At 41.9% G+C, this 15,219-nt stretch overlaps 1 protein-coding gene across 5 annotated transcripts in view; it reads right to left on the bottom strand.

Annotated features, from left to right (window-relative positions):
- The window catches only part of sh3pxd2aa (SH3 and PX domains 2Aa), a 113,692-nt gene that overhangs the window by 77,666 nt on the left and 20,807 nt on the right, over positions 1 to 15,219 (bottom strand). For 4 of the 5 annotated variants that reach the window (XM_038714551.1, XM_038714553.1, XM_038714549.1 and 1 more), the window contains exons 3-5: positions 8,211 to 8,286; positions 4,621 to 4,697; positions 1,050 to 1,141 (exon numbers count right to left, since the gene is read on the bottom strand). In XM_038714551.1, the coding sequence (XP_038570479.1) occupies positions 1,050 to 1,141; positions 4,621 to 4,697; positions 8,211 to 8,286 (245 nt within the window). The remainder of the gene's footprint in view (positions 1 to 1,049; positions 1,142 to 4,620; positions 4,698 to 8,210; positions 8,287 to 15,219) is intronic. The other variant, XM_038714554.1, reaches the window with a different exon arrangement.

The following is a 15,219-nucleotide window of genomic DNA, read 5'->3' as shown; positions in this document are numbered from 1 at the left end:
AACTTGGTTTTGAAACAGAATAATGAAAGAACGAACCATAGATGGATTCTTCAAGTACTGCCTGTAATCAGAATTGACGCCACTTATCTGTGAAGCCGTAGTCCACTGATTTATTACATTCTGACAAAAATGGCCTTGTTACGCTGGCAAAGGTCCATACGATCAATAAAATATTTAATCCAAAAAGCATTATTATTTCAATAAATACACACGGACTGCTGTTGCGTTGTTTTATATCAGCCTAACTTCAGTTAGCGTGTAAACCAAAAAAAGTGCCTACACGTTGACCTTTTGATAGACACCTCAGTTGACCCAATAGAAATTTCCCCTGTTTACAGACTTCAACAGCCAATGAGTGTCCACATAGTCGGGAAGTGCCAGTCCCTTTTCTTTCTTTCGTGTATACACCGAACCACCAATTGTGCTGCGGACTGGTGCTTCACACACACATATCACATACAGTTAAAAAAAAAAATATGCAAGAATACTTTCCACAGACATATTGTCGAATATTAAACGCCCCACGCCGGAATTCCGGCACAGCGCCGGAGAACTTTAAGCCCTTTGTTTCTCCGATCCTAAATGAAAGCGGATCTAATCTAAAACCACTTACTGGCTAGCGTTAAATAATATATTTATACTGTAGAGAATAATGACGTCACTTCGGACAAACTGTACCCCACTTTTCCTTAAACTCCAGTCATGTTCTGAAATCTACAGAAGAACCCAATGTACAGTATTTTTCTATTTCATTCATTTGCAACTCCCGCTAAAACCATGTTACTGATAACCATGTATATCAGATGTACTCTGAATGGAATAATAGATATATCAGCATTATATATCGGCCAATGGCAGCCCTGCTCTCTTAATATCAGGATCAGCATTGGCCCTTGAAAAACCCATATCGGTCACCCACTAGTACCACCGCAGTAATGGTGGTGTCACTGGAGAATTTGACGCCTAAATCAGGCGGTGGATAAGCCTTTACGTAGAGCGTGTGTTTTGCGTTTCTTTGTGCATGCACAGTATGTGTATGTGACACTCACTCCACTGGGGGGTTGATGTCCTCGGCTTTTGTCTCAAAGAAGCGCAGCACCTCCTCACTCTGAGAAATCTGAGGGGGGAGTCGCACCAGCGCCTGAAGAGAGAGACAGAGCGAGAAAGGGAGGTTACTGAGACGACAGCCTACATCTGAAATCATGTTCTTTACTTGTTTAGTACATTAAAGCTGCACTGATCAACAGTTTTATATTAATAATGGATCAAATGACTGTGTGTAATTTTAAACGGGCCACTCAAACAGACAAACCAACAAGGAATTATCACTCCATAGTTACCGTTTACCTTTACAGAGCTCTTTCAGCTTCTTTAGATATTTTTGCCGCAGACAGTTGCTCTGATAAACCCACTGTTACTGCTAACTGCCTAGCACCAAAAAGCAGACCAAGTTAAAGGCAGAATGAGTAGGATTTGTCGGCTGCGGTTTGTAAACACAACATTCAAAGTTGGCCCCGGCTCAATGACAGCAGAAGCTCACGCCCACAGACAGCGGTTGCCAGGACACAACCCAATGTACCACCTACACATACCTACATAAGGCAGTGACTCAAGAGCAGTGTACCGGACTACCTGCGGGAACATTTTTGATTTTTGATTATAGTGTCAAACATGGCAGAACAGAGCCCCGAGGGAGAGGCAGAGCAAGGAACAGAGGTTAATGCCCAGAAAAGTCCCGAATACAGCAAAATACAAAAGTTTGTTTGTTCTGTTTACTGGATTTGCAATTATCAAGTAGCCAGAAACGTGACAACAAAATAATCCACTAATGCAGCTTTAAAAAGATTTTAATGTTTAGGTTTTAAACTTGGATTTTGGAGGAAGTGTTTAACAACCTGTGTTGGGGAGGATACTTTGGAAATGTAATAGGTTACCGATTTCAAGTTAGCCTATTTGAAACAAACTTGTAGAATAACTATTTCAATTAATTTATCAAAGTAACGTAGCTTATTAAATTTAATTACTTTTTGATTACTTTTCAAATTTCTAGAGAGGCAATTTAACTGGCAGACTGTGGCTGGAAATGGCAAAGTAAGACACATGAAAAACATGCAATGAAACAAAACGAATATTATGTAACATAAAGCCTAGCTAGCGGAAAACTTTGATTAATAAACACTTAAGTCACTGAATTGACCCTGCCAAAACAGAAATGTGCTACTATTCAACAGTTTATTTATTTCAAACAAAATCTTACTGTTCAAAATTAAAAATTATTAAATAATATCAAATAAATTTTATAATTTGATCAATGATTTAATCATTCATCTCCGACAGACGGCTTATGCGCTTTTATTTTGTAGGCAGCAACGTAACGAAAACAACAACAGGGTGTAGGATGAGAGAAGCGTGGCAGAAGTTAGCAGACTGAGTGCGATGGACTTCACATAACAGGATTCATTACTTGGATTAATTTTTATGAAAAGCTGTTTTGATTCTTATGATCGGTGGACCCTTACAGACTAAAGGAATATAAATAATCAAGGAACGGACACATTCGGGCTTAACGAGCGCTTCAAGAGGTAATGGGAGTCTGAACTTCTTTTTTTCTTGCCATCTCTTGTACCATTCCGGTTAAATCTATAACAATTAGACTTTGGGGCTTGTTGTTTCCGTTAAATGAACTGAACGATTGAATTGTGGAGAATCTGACATATTGATCATAATATTAAACATTAATATTTGCATTAACGATCTAAGCAGCTTAGAAGCAGCTAAAGCTAAAGGCGACCCCGCGGGGTTTAAGAGATTTTATACATCCAAAGAACTTCTATAAAAACCAGACCAGGAGTTTAATGGAGACCTGCGTTTATGGGACTCGGCTAATAATTATTCTGCATTCACCATCCGCTCACATTTATACACTGAGCCTAAGTGCTCAAACAGAAACTAACATTCAAATACATTCATGCCCTGGCAATTCGGGGTTCAGTTTCTTGCCCAAAGACACTTTGACATGCGACCTGGAGGAGCCGGGGATTGAACCGCCGCCCTTCCGATTAATGGAACCCGCTCCACTTCCTGAGCCACAGCCGCCTGTAATGGTAACTGTAATGGATTACAGTTACATTTATTTTGGAATTTAATTACATAACTAAATTACATGTAACTAGTTACTCCCCAAGACTGATTACAACTGAGGTCTGTGTGATTCACCTCAATATAATTAAGGTGAACAACACAGACGTTTGGCTACCAAAAGGAAATTAACAATGCTTCCTACACTGTCTAACCATCTATATGTAATGATCTGGTCAGCTCCCACCAAAGGAATAGCTCATGTACAGAACCAGGGTGCTGGACCGTAAAGATACGCAACAACATATGTAGCGTGTAGGCTTTTCATTTAAATCGGCACAGCCCGAGCTACCTTCATATTTCATTCATTGGATCCTATATTATTGAAATGGCCTTGTGGTTGTGACGGAAGAGGTCATATCTCGCTGTGCACCTACCGCTGGCTGGACTCCTGCAATCTTTACAGAGCAGATCCTTCGAGAAGACTGTATAATTACTCTTCCTCTCTGTTGTGTGCCTCATAAACAGGAGGTAGGAAGTAAACAGCGTGGCACACTCCAGCACTGGGCAAAGAAAACAGGCTTGCTATAGCAACTGGAAACATTAGAGTGCTTCAGGATATTTTGGTAATGAGGAAGCCTTTGCCTGTGCTGAGGTAAAGATCAGGTTAATTTCAGATGTGTGTGATTGCTTTTGGTTTTTAAACTTCTTTAGGTCCTAATTACTGAGCTGATACTGTGGCTAACCTTTCTTAATGCAGGCCAACAATGCTGCTCCCTAACTGTGCATATAGAGACAAACATAAGAGCCCAGATGTGATTTAATGCACGCTCTCCCTACTGCTTGTGTGGTTTTGTTCCAAAATGCAAGGAAGTGGGGAGGGCATGAGGAAAGGATCTGAATCTGGCATAAATAAATAAAAACTAATAAGAGAGAGAACAGGAAGTGATAAGGCCAGCCTTCCTTTGACTAGAGAATGACGAAAGGCCGCCGCTTTCAAGGATTCTTTTTTCTTCGGGTAACGGGACGCTAATTTGGAGGAGAACTTTTTTCAAATGAAGGGATAGGGTAGTTAGTGAGTGGGACTTTTTGGAAATAACAGAAGAGCTCAAAGTCTGTTTCATGCAATGACTGAGAATTTTGATGCACAACTAGGTCACTCCGCTTTTCTGACTGTGGCACCCCTGGAAATAAACAACCCTTCTTCAAATGCAGTAGGAAAAGATCATAACATTTTCCCACCACTGTGAGTCCTTCATAGTCTCAGACAACTGAATTGTCAGAGCAGATTACTGACTCTTCAAATGTCTCAGAATAGTGTTTTTATATATATATATAAATATATAAAGAGAGAGAGAGAGAGAGAGAGAGAGAGAGAGAGAGAGAGAGAGAGAGCTGTACACTGCAAGGACTTTTCACGTCCCATGTTTCAAGCATGTGAAAGGACGATATGGGCCGTGACATTTGACCCCTCACAGGCTGGGGGACATTCCCCAGAGTCAAATGGGAAACTAAAGGTTGTTGACAGTAAAGCCTCTTTACCCTGCAGTAGTCATCGATGAAACGCAACCGCTTCATGGCCACGTCTCGCACATGACTCCTCCGGAACAGGATTTTGCCTGAAGGGGAGGAAAAGGAGAAAGAAGAAAAATCAATATGCAGGAGGAGGGAAAGGAAAGCAGAGGAATTGTGTGATGATAGATGGAAAGGAAGAGGAGACAACAGACAGAGAAGAGGAGTAAATATTTGACACGTTTACAGTCCTACCGAAAAATACAATAAGTTTATACTGATTTTGCAGCACTGACTGCTTTGTGTAATACACGGGCCGACCAGGAGATGTCCGTAATGTACACTGGTGATTCATCATGGCCAAAGCAATCTCAGTCCCACACTCAAGGCCCCAGATGTTCCCCTATGGATTCCATGACCTCTGTCTGTGACATGACTTTCTAAATAAAAACTAGGATACATACATACATCGTGCATTTTAGGCCCTCCTCTCATCCCACCCAGGGGGAACATAAAAGTCACACTACCAACCCCCTACAATCAAAATATATGCACTGCATCCTGTTTAAAGTGTAAAGCGATGAGTGTTTCTTACACAATCAGCTCATTTGGAGGTACTATTTAAGCAGTCCTAATGCTACATGACCAAGAATAAACATAGTGATCATTTTACATATTCACCGGGCTACTGATCGATGAATAAATACAAAATAAGTTTCCAAACAAATCATTTTAAACCACCATCAGGGCTTTCTGACAAGTAGTGTGCCTTATATGACTGAAACCTGATGATTTCAAGTAAATATGCTATCAGCTATTAGGTATGAGTGGGTTAGCATTACAGGTTCTCATGTTGTACACTGCGCGCCTATAAAAGAAGACACAAAATGGAGGTGAGACAAGGCAGAATTTTACTATTGTTGACGGAGTGCTGTAGTTTTATTGGGAAGACTGACAACAAGAACCAAAGGGAAGTTTTAAAATCTCTATTCATTATTTGGTCTAACAGCTTGTTTTGTCTGACCAACAGTCCAAAACCCAAGAATTTCAGTTTAGAAATGTAGAAGAAAAACATCAAATTTTGTGAAATTCTTTCTTCATTCAATTTTTATTTACTTACTGATTATTAAAACAGCTCATGTTGTTTCAGCTCTATCTAAATAACTGATGACTGAGTTTTGTTACGGATACTAAAGCAATATTTTTTAATACCTATATTTTCTTTAGTTTCTTTACACTTCTCAAATGTTAGATGCTGCCTGACCAGGGTCTGAAATGAAACTTTGACGTGCTGTTTAGCGTGTGCCTCGTGCAGACTACACGACTTTCAGCGTCGGCGATGGCCGTGCTGTTCACACTACACAACTTGCCGTCTTGTGACGGGAGTCTTGAAGTCGTTGTGGCGTTCACACTACGTGACTGATCGTGTCAGGAGGTCACACACTACGCGAGCTGACAAGGTCACCCGACGCTGGTCTCCACACCACGTTTTGAGTGCGTCGTTGAGCTGTTCATAAATAACAACTGCCGACCACTGATCAACCACTGATTTACTCCTGACCACAGCCTGGCGGTCGTCGGCTAAAAGTCGTGTAGTGTGAACATGGCTTAAGTTGTTAAAGTACACGTACTAAGGCTCTCTCTGGCTGTACTCATCTCATTAAAGGCAAAAAGCCCAAAAATATCTTTAAAGAGGTGGTATTCTGTTTTTTGTCTTTTTCCCTCTCCTTTTTTGTGCATGTAACAGGTTTGTGAAAAAGTGAAAAAGCCCAAAGTCCAGCCCAAAGGGAGTTCCCATCTCCCATAGAAAACTCTGCTCTGAACTGCCTGAAAACAGCTCATTTGTAGTCCAGCCGCTTCCCTTTCATCCCTGTGTTGTCACAAGTGCGCCTCACTTAACGCTCGCCAAGAGGCTACTCCGACACACCCTCAAAAACGCGGCAATCTGCAGCACACAGCTCTCTTCTCCCTTCCAAACACTAGCTACCCTCCAGGCAGTCAGTGGACAGAAAGTTGTTACTGTGATGTAGAGACAGAGCTCAGTTAAAACTTTATACTTTTGTTACAGAATAATAACTCACCACTCTGAAACCCTTGCTCCAGTCCATGTTGCCAAGCTGGTCGGCAACATGTACAGCTGAACCCGAGCTGTTTACAGTGTTCTCGCTGACCCGCCCTTCTCTGCTTCTGATTGGCTAGTAGTCCTTAACTAGGAACTGCGCATGTGTAACTCCCAACAAAGATCATGTAGACAAAGATGTATCACTCCATAGCTAAAACGAAGCGTTCAACACAGGATGAAAAGAGGAGCTGCAGCAATGTGCAGTATAACAAAAACTATTCTGTTTTTTGAAAATGAAACCATGTAAACCTATTCTGGTACAACCCCTAAATAGAATTTTGACCTCTTTAAATGTTGCCTAAATACAAGAAGCCCTAGAAAGGTTGTTGGCTAAATAAAATTGGCCAATGTTTTTCATTTAAATCCGGAACCATCTGATTGAAGTAAACAGGATTAAGAGTTAGAACTGGTGTTCCATGCCAGCTTTTGGTGCTTGGCAGTTTTCAATACTGTGCCGGTGCTATTTACACATTTTGGTCGGTCGGTACCAAAACAAGTACTGAGGTTCATTACCAAGCCCCACACCGAAGAAGTTGTTTTGAGATTTCTAACGTGTATATGGCAAAATGTTTAGTTAATAGTCCAACTTTATCTGAATTACTGTTCCGCAGTTTACTGAATTCACACAGCGAGGGTAGAGGAGTTTATCCTGAAACAAACATCCTCAAAGAAACGCAGACAGTCGATAATGTTTGCATCTGGTGCCACTGGCTTCATAGACAAGTGGTAGGAGGATGTTTGGTGGGTTTCCAAATTGAGTGTGTGTGTGAGCATGAGAGAGAAAGACTAAAAAGAGGGGGAGGGCTTGAGGGGTGATAGAGCGCATTTACAGTAGATGCTGTGACCGTTTGTTGGCCACAAGGCTGTAAACAGTGTTTACCAAAATAAACTGCACTGTACAGACAAGGGGCATTTCACTACCTACGCACTAATTAATCTACAGAAATCTGCAATGACAAACCTGTGTACACACACACACACACACACACACACACACACACACACACACAAGAGACATCAGAGTGATTATCAGAATCACTGTCAGCCCTTCTGCCCCTGACAGTGATCTCCCACAAACACCATTATTGATCACCGCCACACTGTACTGTAGGTCGCCGTGAGCCTGAATGTCAGGCGATGACTTAAGGCAGGAGAGATGAGCCTGGGTGGCATGACTCCAGGCAATACTAGGACACACACACACACACACACACGCGCACACATATACACACACACTGTATATCTCAGTTAGTTACACAAAATTCAAATTGATCCAAAAAATCACTCAGACATACAGGCATGCAAACCAGCTGAGATTTAAAATCACCGATAGTGCCCTGTCAGGAGTAAAACACATCTATACAGATACACACAGACACACACATGCAGCGCAGGCAGGCATCAGTAACCAGCTCATATTGACGCTGGGCTACTGCAAGCCATACATTATTAATTTGGAACCTGTTCAGATAACTGGAGCTCTGGAGCAGGCTATTACCTGGGAGAAAGGGGATGATCCTCTTCTTTGGGTCTTTCTGCCCTCCCTCAATTGGGAACTTGTCAAGAATCTGCATCTGTGGGAAGAAAAGCATTTTGGTTTTATATTTTTTGATGGAAAGTACGCTTATCTGCTTTCTTTTCCGAGAGCGCGATAAGAAGATCAATATCAATCTCATGTCTTTGGTAAAGTGCTGGAGTCAGGAGGCAATTAGCTTAGCTTGGCATAAGCACAGCTAGCCTAGCTCTTTCCAAAGTTCACACGCCAACCAGCACCTTCCCAGTTTACCAATTAACTGAAAAAACACGTTTGTTGAACCAGTATACAAAGGAAAACGTCAAAATGACAAATTGTACAAGTCATCTAACTCTCAGACACCCTGCAGCATCAACAACTAGCTTAGCCTCAGTGACTGCATGCCGGGAATCACATTTCTTTTCAATTTGCTGTTACTGGCCACATCCCATTACACAGTTAGCTTTGTGCAAACACATCCCAGACCAGTCTACTGTGTGATTATTGACTGTAATGTACATTTAATTTCAAACTGTAACCGCATACTTCCTTACACTGCTCGTTAGTGTAAGTAATGTGTCACTGCCCAAAACCGCTTTGGACAGAGCTAGGCTAGCTATTGTCCCATGCTTCTGTTTTTTGTGCTAAGCTAGGCTAACCACATCCTGACACAAGCTGCATACTAAATACAAATGACATGAAATTATTTTTTATTTTTAGTAAGAAAGCAATATGCTTACTAATTATTTCATTTGATGTGTGACTTATTTCAGTTGGTTTATTATTATTACTGTATAAGGATACTTCTCTATTACTGTAGAAAATTAGACATCCTTTACTTTTTATTTTGACTAGGAAATATCAGGTAAGACCTTTTTCCTTCAAAGTGGAAGTGCAGTATTTTGGGGAGGACGCCCTTCTTATGCATTTAATCCTTAACCCACATCAGCGTATCGCACATATACTAAAAATCAAAGCCTGTCAACAATTCTGTGGCCCCAAAGGCGCGGCGCAGCGGTGGCTTGGAGAGCTGCAGGGTTCACGGGAGTCAAACGAGCTCCGATTTATTCATACAGCACGGCGACACGCACATGGTGAGAAGAGAAATGCTGACACAGGAGCTGAACGTGCAGGCAGAAAAAAGAAATAAAAAAGGAGGAACCGAGAGAAAGTTAGACGAGAAAGACGGAGAGAGAAAGAGAGATGCAGCAGAGGTTAGGGGGTGTAGAGGAGTGTGTCAGCCCTATTGTGTTTACCCAGTTTCACCCTTCAAATAAATCATTGAAAAGAGGGATTAGAGAGAAAGTAAAAGCAAAGCAGAGGAGAGATGCAGAGGGCTAGCAGACATACTGTACAGCACTGCAGCAAACAGTTTCATACAGTAATCAGAGATGGAGAGGAGGTGAAGAAGGATGTGTGTATACAGGCACACCAGAAACCCAGAAAGGAATATAATTAAAAGGAAGGGAAGAGACATCACTTGTGTCTGTATCTGATGGCTGAGGGCTGAAAAAGACCCTGGGGAACTAAGAGAGCAAACAGCCTGGTTGGGCTTCAAGACAGCTAGTATGGAGACATCTAGACACACACATTCAAATCTCCAATGCCCCCTCCTGACACGTCCGTCCCCAGATCCAGTTCCCTCTGCCCATCTATCAATCTGCATCCACCTCTTGTTTTTAACCACTTGACTGGAGAGCTAGAGAACACCAGAAAAGAGACAATGCTACACAGGTCACGATCCAGATTCTCCCAGCCCCCAAACTCCTAGTCCTCCTAGGTGCCTGGGACAATTACAATAGGGGTCGGGCTCGAACTGGCCTACTTGGATCAAGGTCAGATCATTATTCAAAATGGTCTGCAGCTGGTTCAAGCTCGCCCTTACACACACACACACACACACACACACACACACACACACACGCCTTCCTTTCACTCGCATCCCGCCAGGAAATCACAGAGAGAGAAGATGGTGAGAGCAGGTGGGACGGTGGGATCAGGTGACAGAGCCTAAGACACGGCTGCTCTTTTAAGTGCACGCACGCACACCGCACACTGTACGGGGAACACTCAGCGCGTGTGTCTTCCTTAACTTGGAATATGACAAACACACACTCATTAGTCCAGGTGGTACTGTTCACAGGATGTCAAAAGAGAAAGAAAAATAAATAAATAAATAAATAAATAAACACTCATGCCAAACCATTGCTCCACTTCCCAGACTTCACTTCACTGTCTCCTTGGTAACCAGCACAGAGAGAGCGTGAAGAAGAGTTGTGAGGGGACGTGATTGGATGATGCTGCGCAGCTCTGGACCACTGGTGTAAATGTTGGGAGTCAGGTAAAAAAAAAAAAAATGCCGAGTCGATGAGGTTCTTTTATCTCTTGTCAGAGTGAGCACAGATTACTATGACGTAATGTGTCCAGTTCACACCTTAGCTTTTCTGCCCAACTCGTACGCATTACACCTTCAGGGAGATCAGGATTCGGTTGCTGCTTTTTGCTTTTAACACTTAATTCAAGCTGATTCCAATGCTGGGCCACATTTCTCCAGATAAGAGCTTAAAACATAAAAAGGAAATGTGATTTACAAGAGTCACATAATATTTTAACATGAATAAAAGGAAGAGAACTCACTCTCTTTGTACGCATAACTGATCCCACAACGTTCCTGATTTGGACGATGGAAAGAGAACTGATCCAAAATGCAGTGCACCTGTATGGACACGAACAGGGAGAAAGCACCAACATGTGCATCTCCACCACCAATCACAGTCGAAAATAACAGCAAGTATGTCAATTTTCTCTGCCCATCACAGTTGAGGCTCTCCGTCTCGCCTCCAAAAAAAAACCATGATTATGACGCACCACGTAATCAGGGCTGATAGCGAGGCCTCCAAATTCCATTCAGGTATTGATCGCATTGACAAAAACACACGGCAGTAAATGGGAACACATCCGGCCAGGTAAGGTCTAAATCTGGCTGGTTCCAAATGATATTCAGTCTGGTAGGGTCTCGTTTAATAAGAACTAAGTGGACCAGGGAAGACCTTTTGTCTTTGGTGGGGCTAAAACAAGTAATTATTATAAAAAAGTATGTTGAGTATTTTTTCTTCAGAGTAATCAATGAATTTTTATATTTAGTTATAACAATTTCTCGCAGCCCAAGGAGATATCTTAGATTGCTTCCTTTTTCAACCAACAATCTTTCCAAAGGTATTCAATTTTCACTGATCTTTATTCTTTATTATACCAGAGAAGGTTAAGCGAATGCTTAGGCTTAAAAAAACAACTGATCGATCGCAAAACCTTTCAGCACTTGTTCTAGGTCAAATGTGAACCTGCTAGTAGACCAAGCCAGCAAGACAGCTTGAACATTTTGTAGAGTAGCTTCTCAACTAATTAACACAACATCCACTTCAAGAACAACACTCTCTTGAAACTGCAGTATACAGTATAATCCTAGTTTCAGTTACAGAAACTTGAAAGATGTAGAGGCAGAGGAACAACGAGCAGCAGCTCCGTCTTCATATCATGCACATGTGCTAAGAATAGAGCCTCCATATAAGGAACTGTGCGAGTCAGTTGGCATAAACTTGGGGGATGCCATACTGTTATTGTGCAGTGGATTGATGCCTCACTTCCAGTTGGAGGTCATGTGACTGTAAGGGTTCACCCCAGGCTTTGCAGTAGTGGAACAGAATGGAATGGAAATAAACACACACACATTGTAAAAACTCATGACCGGCACGGGAAGGCACAGCCATGTGATCTTCGCGCCATTTCCAGAGGAACATGGTGGCAGCGAGCAAGGCCACAGACTCGGCATGCTTGTTCTCACTGGTGTCAGGGCATGACATGATAAGGTCATTGCTCTTGCTGCTCCACTTGTGTCTGCAAGCAAGCATACAGTTAACGGGACAGGCAACACATATCCTGTCTCCACGATGTAAACATGTTGTCTCCTCTCACTTTTACTCCCGGGATCCATCAATGTCCTCCTTGCCTCCCTTGACCCTGTTTTCTTCTTGTGAAACACGAACTCCGAAACTAAAATTATCCACAACTCTTTTACACACGAGGATGACCAACTTTTACTTTCTTTATCTTTCTTAGTACCGCTCAAATCCTAAAGACATAAGGGCAGAAACAAACGGAGCACATGAATCAAGTCTCAACGTGCATTAGTATCCAGTTTCAGAGAGACAGATGTCTGAGATGGGTTGGAGGGGGTGGGGTGGGGTGCTTTCTGTTCCAGCCACAACCACTCACAGTTGTGTCTCTAAATATAAACTGGCACCCTGGCACCAGATCTGGACAAATCACTGCCCTGCACTGGCACATTATATTTGGATGGAACATGATATCCTGGTATCCTGCATGCTTCTATGAAGAGATTGCATGAGTAGGAGTGGCATAGAGGTTGGATGTGTCTCAAGCTCAGTTCCTGGAGATGTCAACAGTGTGGGGTGTTATCCACCATGTGGCCTTTTAGGCTCCCATCCCCTCAATTTCAAAAAGGCAACAGGTGCAGGGACGTGGTAACGTCTGTCTGTCCACAGTCGCTCATTCATCACCCAACACTCTCAGGCTCTGGGGATGGGCTTTAACTGGGACACACCCTTAATGGAATGGGATCCCCTTTTTCTCCTGAGGCTGAACTGGAATTTCAGCTTATCTTAAAACCTGGTGGAATCTGTAGCCATATGAGTGATCTGAATCGTATCGTGCTTCCACTGTTGTAGCGACGGAGCACGGGGTTGTTTGAATACTTTTTGAGCTGCAACAAACAATCTTTATTATATATCTGTTTATTATTTTTGTTTTTCATTTAACTGACTAATTGTTTAGTCTATCAAATGTCTGAAAACAAATGTCTATCAAAATCCCCGCAGAAGTCAAGACGTTTAAAAATTTCTTGTCAACAAACCCTTTGAAATATATCAGAGAACTTTGCTTGATAAATTACTAATACAATAAAACAATTGTCAAAATTGTGGTATATTTTTTTTTCTGGTTGGCAGACTAATTGATCATTTAACCACACTATTTATAATCACCAATTTTCTATTGTACCTCCAACTTTAGATTAAGGATAAAAAATAGCAGAGGGAGCTCCTGATGAATGATTTCAGTCAAACAGAGTAATTTAATTTCATCCAAGCGCTGAAACAAATTAAAGACTCATGAGCCAGTTTGCCAATTGTGTCAATTGTGTCAACTGTGTCAACACTGGACTGGAGCAAAACACTGCCTGCTAGAGAAGAACTTTGGCAGGGAAATGTAGAGTTTTCAAACCACTGGAACAATCCATACGTCGCTCTCTCCAGTTCAGCAGAGGTAGTGGTTAGTGGTCGACTGGGTTTTTCAATGGCCGATGGTCGATATTTAGACAGCAGAAAAGTCATGTATAATTCCATTTTTCCATGCAGATATCTTAGCCAGTAACCTGTTTTAGATGGAATTTTTATTAATGAATGACAGAAAAATAGATATGGGTTATGCTGTAGATTTCAGAACATGAATGGTGTGGGCTACAGTCTGTCAGAACGTCTTTCATCTGCATTATTCCCTACAGTATAACACTATACATTTCACACTACCCATTAAAGGTTTTTCAATTAGATCTGCTTTGATTTAGGATGATTTATCGGCCTTGTGAGTGCAGGTATTGGTCGATGCTGATAACTAGTAGTGGTGTTGAAGTTCAAACAAATGGATGTTTTACTCTCACACACACAGTCATTAAAAATACATTAATCAAAGAGATAAAACAGGACAAGCTGCGAGAAAACCTTGAAAAGAGAACCTGTCCAGTGGGCAAACAAGGGAAGAAGAGAATGAAAAACTAACAGGTGCTTTTCACCACATATATTGGAATTTACGGCGCATTGGGGCCAAGATGGCAATTTATATTTAGTTCATAAGTTGCAGTTTTGAAGGAATGAGAAACAAGAACAGGGCCAAGCCTGTGCAACCCATTACATTTAAACAAAAAAGAATAATTTTAATCCTCAGAACTTTGCCCTTCATTCGTCTCTAAAGTTTTTAACCTCTCTTCATATTTAATAGAGGCACTGGCATTTTCAGGCCATGAGTTCTGCCTGAGAAACCGAACAACTGCTTGACTTTCCACAGTGCCCGTAACCTCAATCTGGGGAAAAGAACAGTGTCGGCTTACCCACACTGTTTGAGTTTGTAGGCCAGCCAATTTACAGTTCACTACAGGCGAAGGCAGAGAGGAAGGACTCTCACCTGTGCCAGGGTTCAGCGCTAACGGAGTAGCATAGGACCTAATTTAGCCATGCTGACGGTCTCAAGAGTTTCCATGCTGACAGCCAGGACAAACCTTGGGCAGTGTGGCCAAACCACAGTCTCTCCCAGAAGGGGTGAATTTGATGGCAATGCCTTCCCTGTGTGTGTGTGTGTGTGTGTGTGTGTGTGTTAGTGCTCAATGCACTCCATGGCCCACACTTATAAGGGCGTGGAAGGGAAATGAGAAGTGAGGTTTGGAATATAACCATGAGTGGGCTTGAGAGAAGTAAAGAAAGCATGAAAGAGAAAGACAAAAAACACTGGGAACACAACGGGATAAACCAAAAATAAGACAAATGTGAATACAAATTAGCAGCTTTTCCTTGTCAGGTCAAGTTATTAAATGACAAGGAAACTAGGGCAGGGATGAAAGAGTGTTTTATTGATTTAATGAAACACTCTGCAGTTTGCTATCACTGACAGCTAATAGCTAAGTTTTGCAGTTTGAAAGATCGGGACTACCTCCACTCTAAGCAGGCTAATTTTGAAAACACTGTTGATTTCTGAAAACAAACACGACTCCACACTAGCATTTTCATGTCTTTTTTTTTGAAAGATGTCTCTTCAAACCACCAGAATCCTTGCATCAGAAGTCTGCGTCTGAGTTTCCAGTTTTCAGAGTGTGACTGACGTTTATCCGACCCACAGAAGAACAGTCACCACACAGAATTCCTACTAC

The sequence above is a fragment of the Micropterus salmoides genome, unplaced genomic scaffold (assembly GCF_014851395.1).
Source record: "Micropterus salmoides isolate LMB-PRFRI ecotype aquatic unplaced genomic scaffold, ASM1485139v1 Ms_hic_scaffold_12, whole genome shotgun sequence".
Classification (NCBI taxonomy): domain Eukaryota; kingdom Metazoa; phylum Chordata; class Actinopteri; order Centrarchiformes; family Centrarchidae; genus Micropterus; species Micropterus salmoides.
This window is presented reverse-complemented; position numbering and strand designations above follow the sequence as displayed.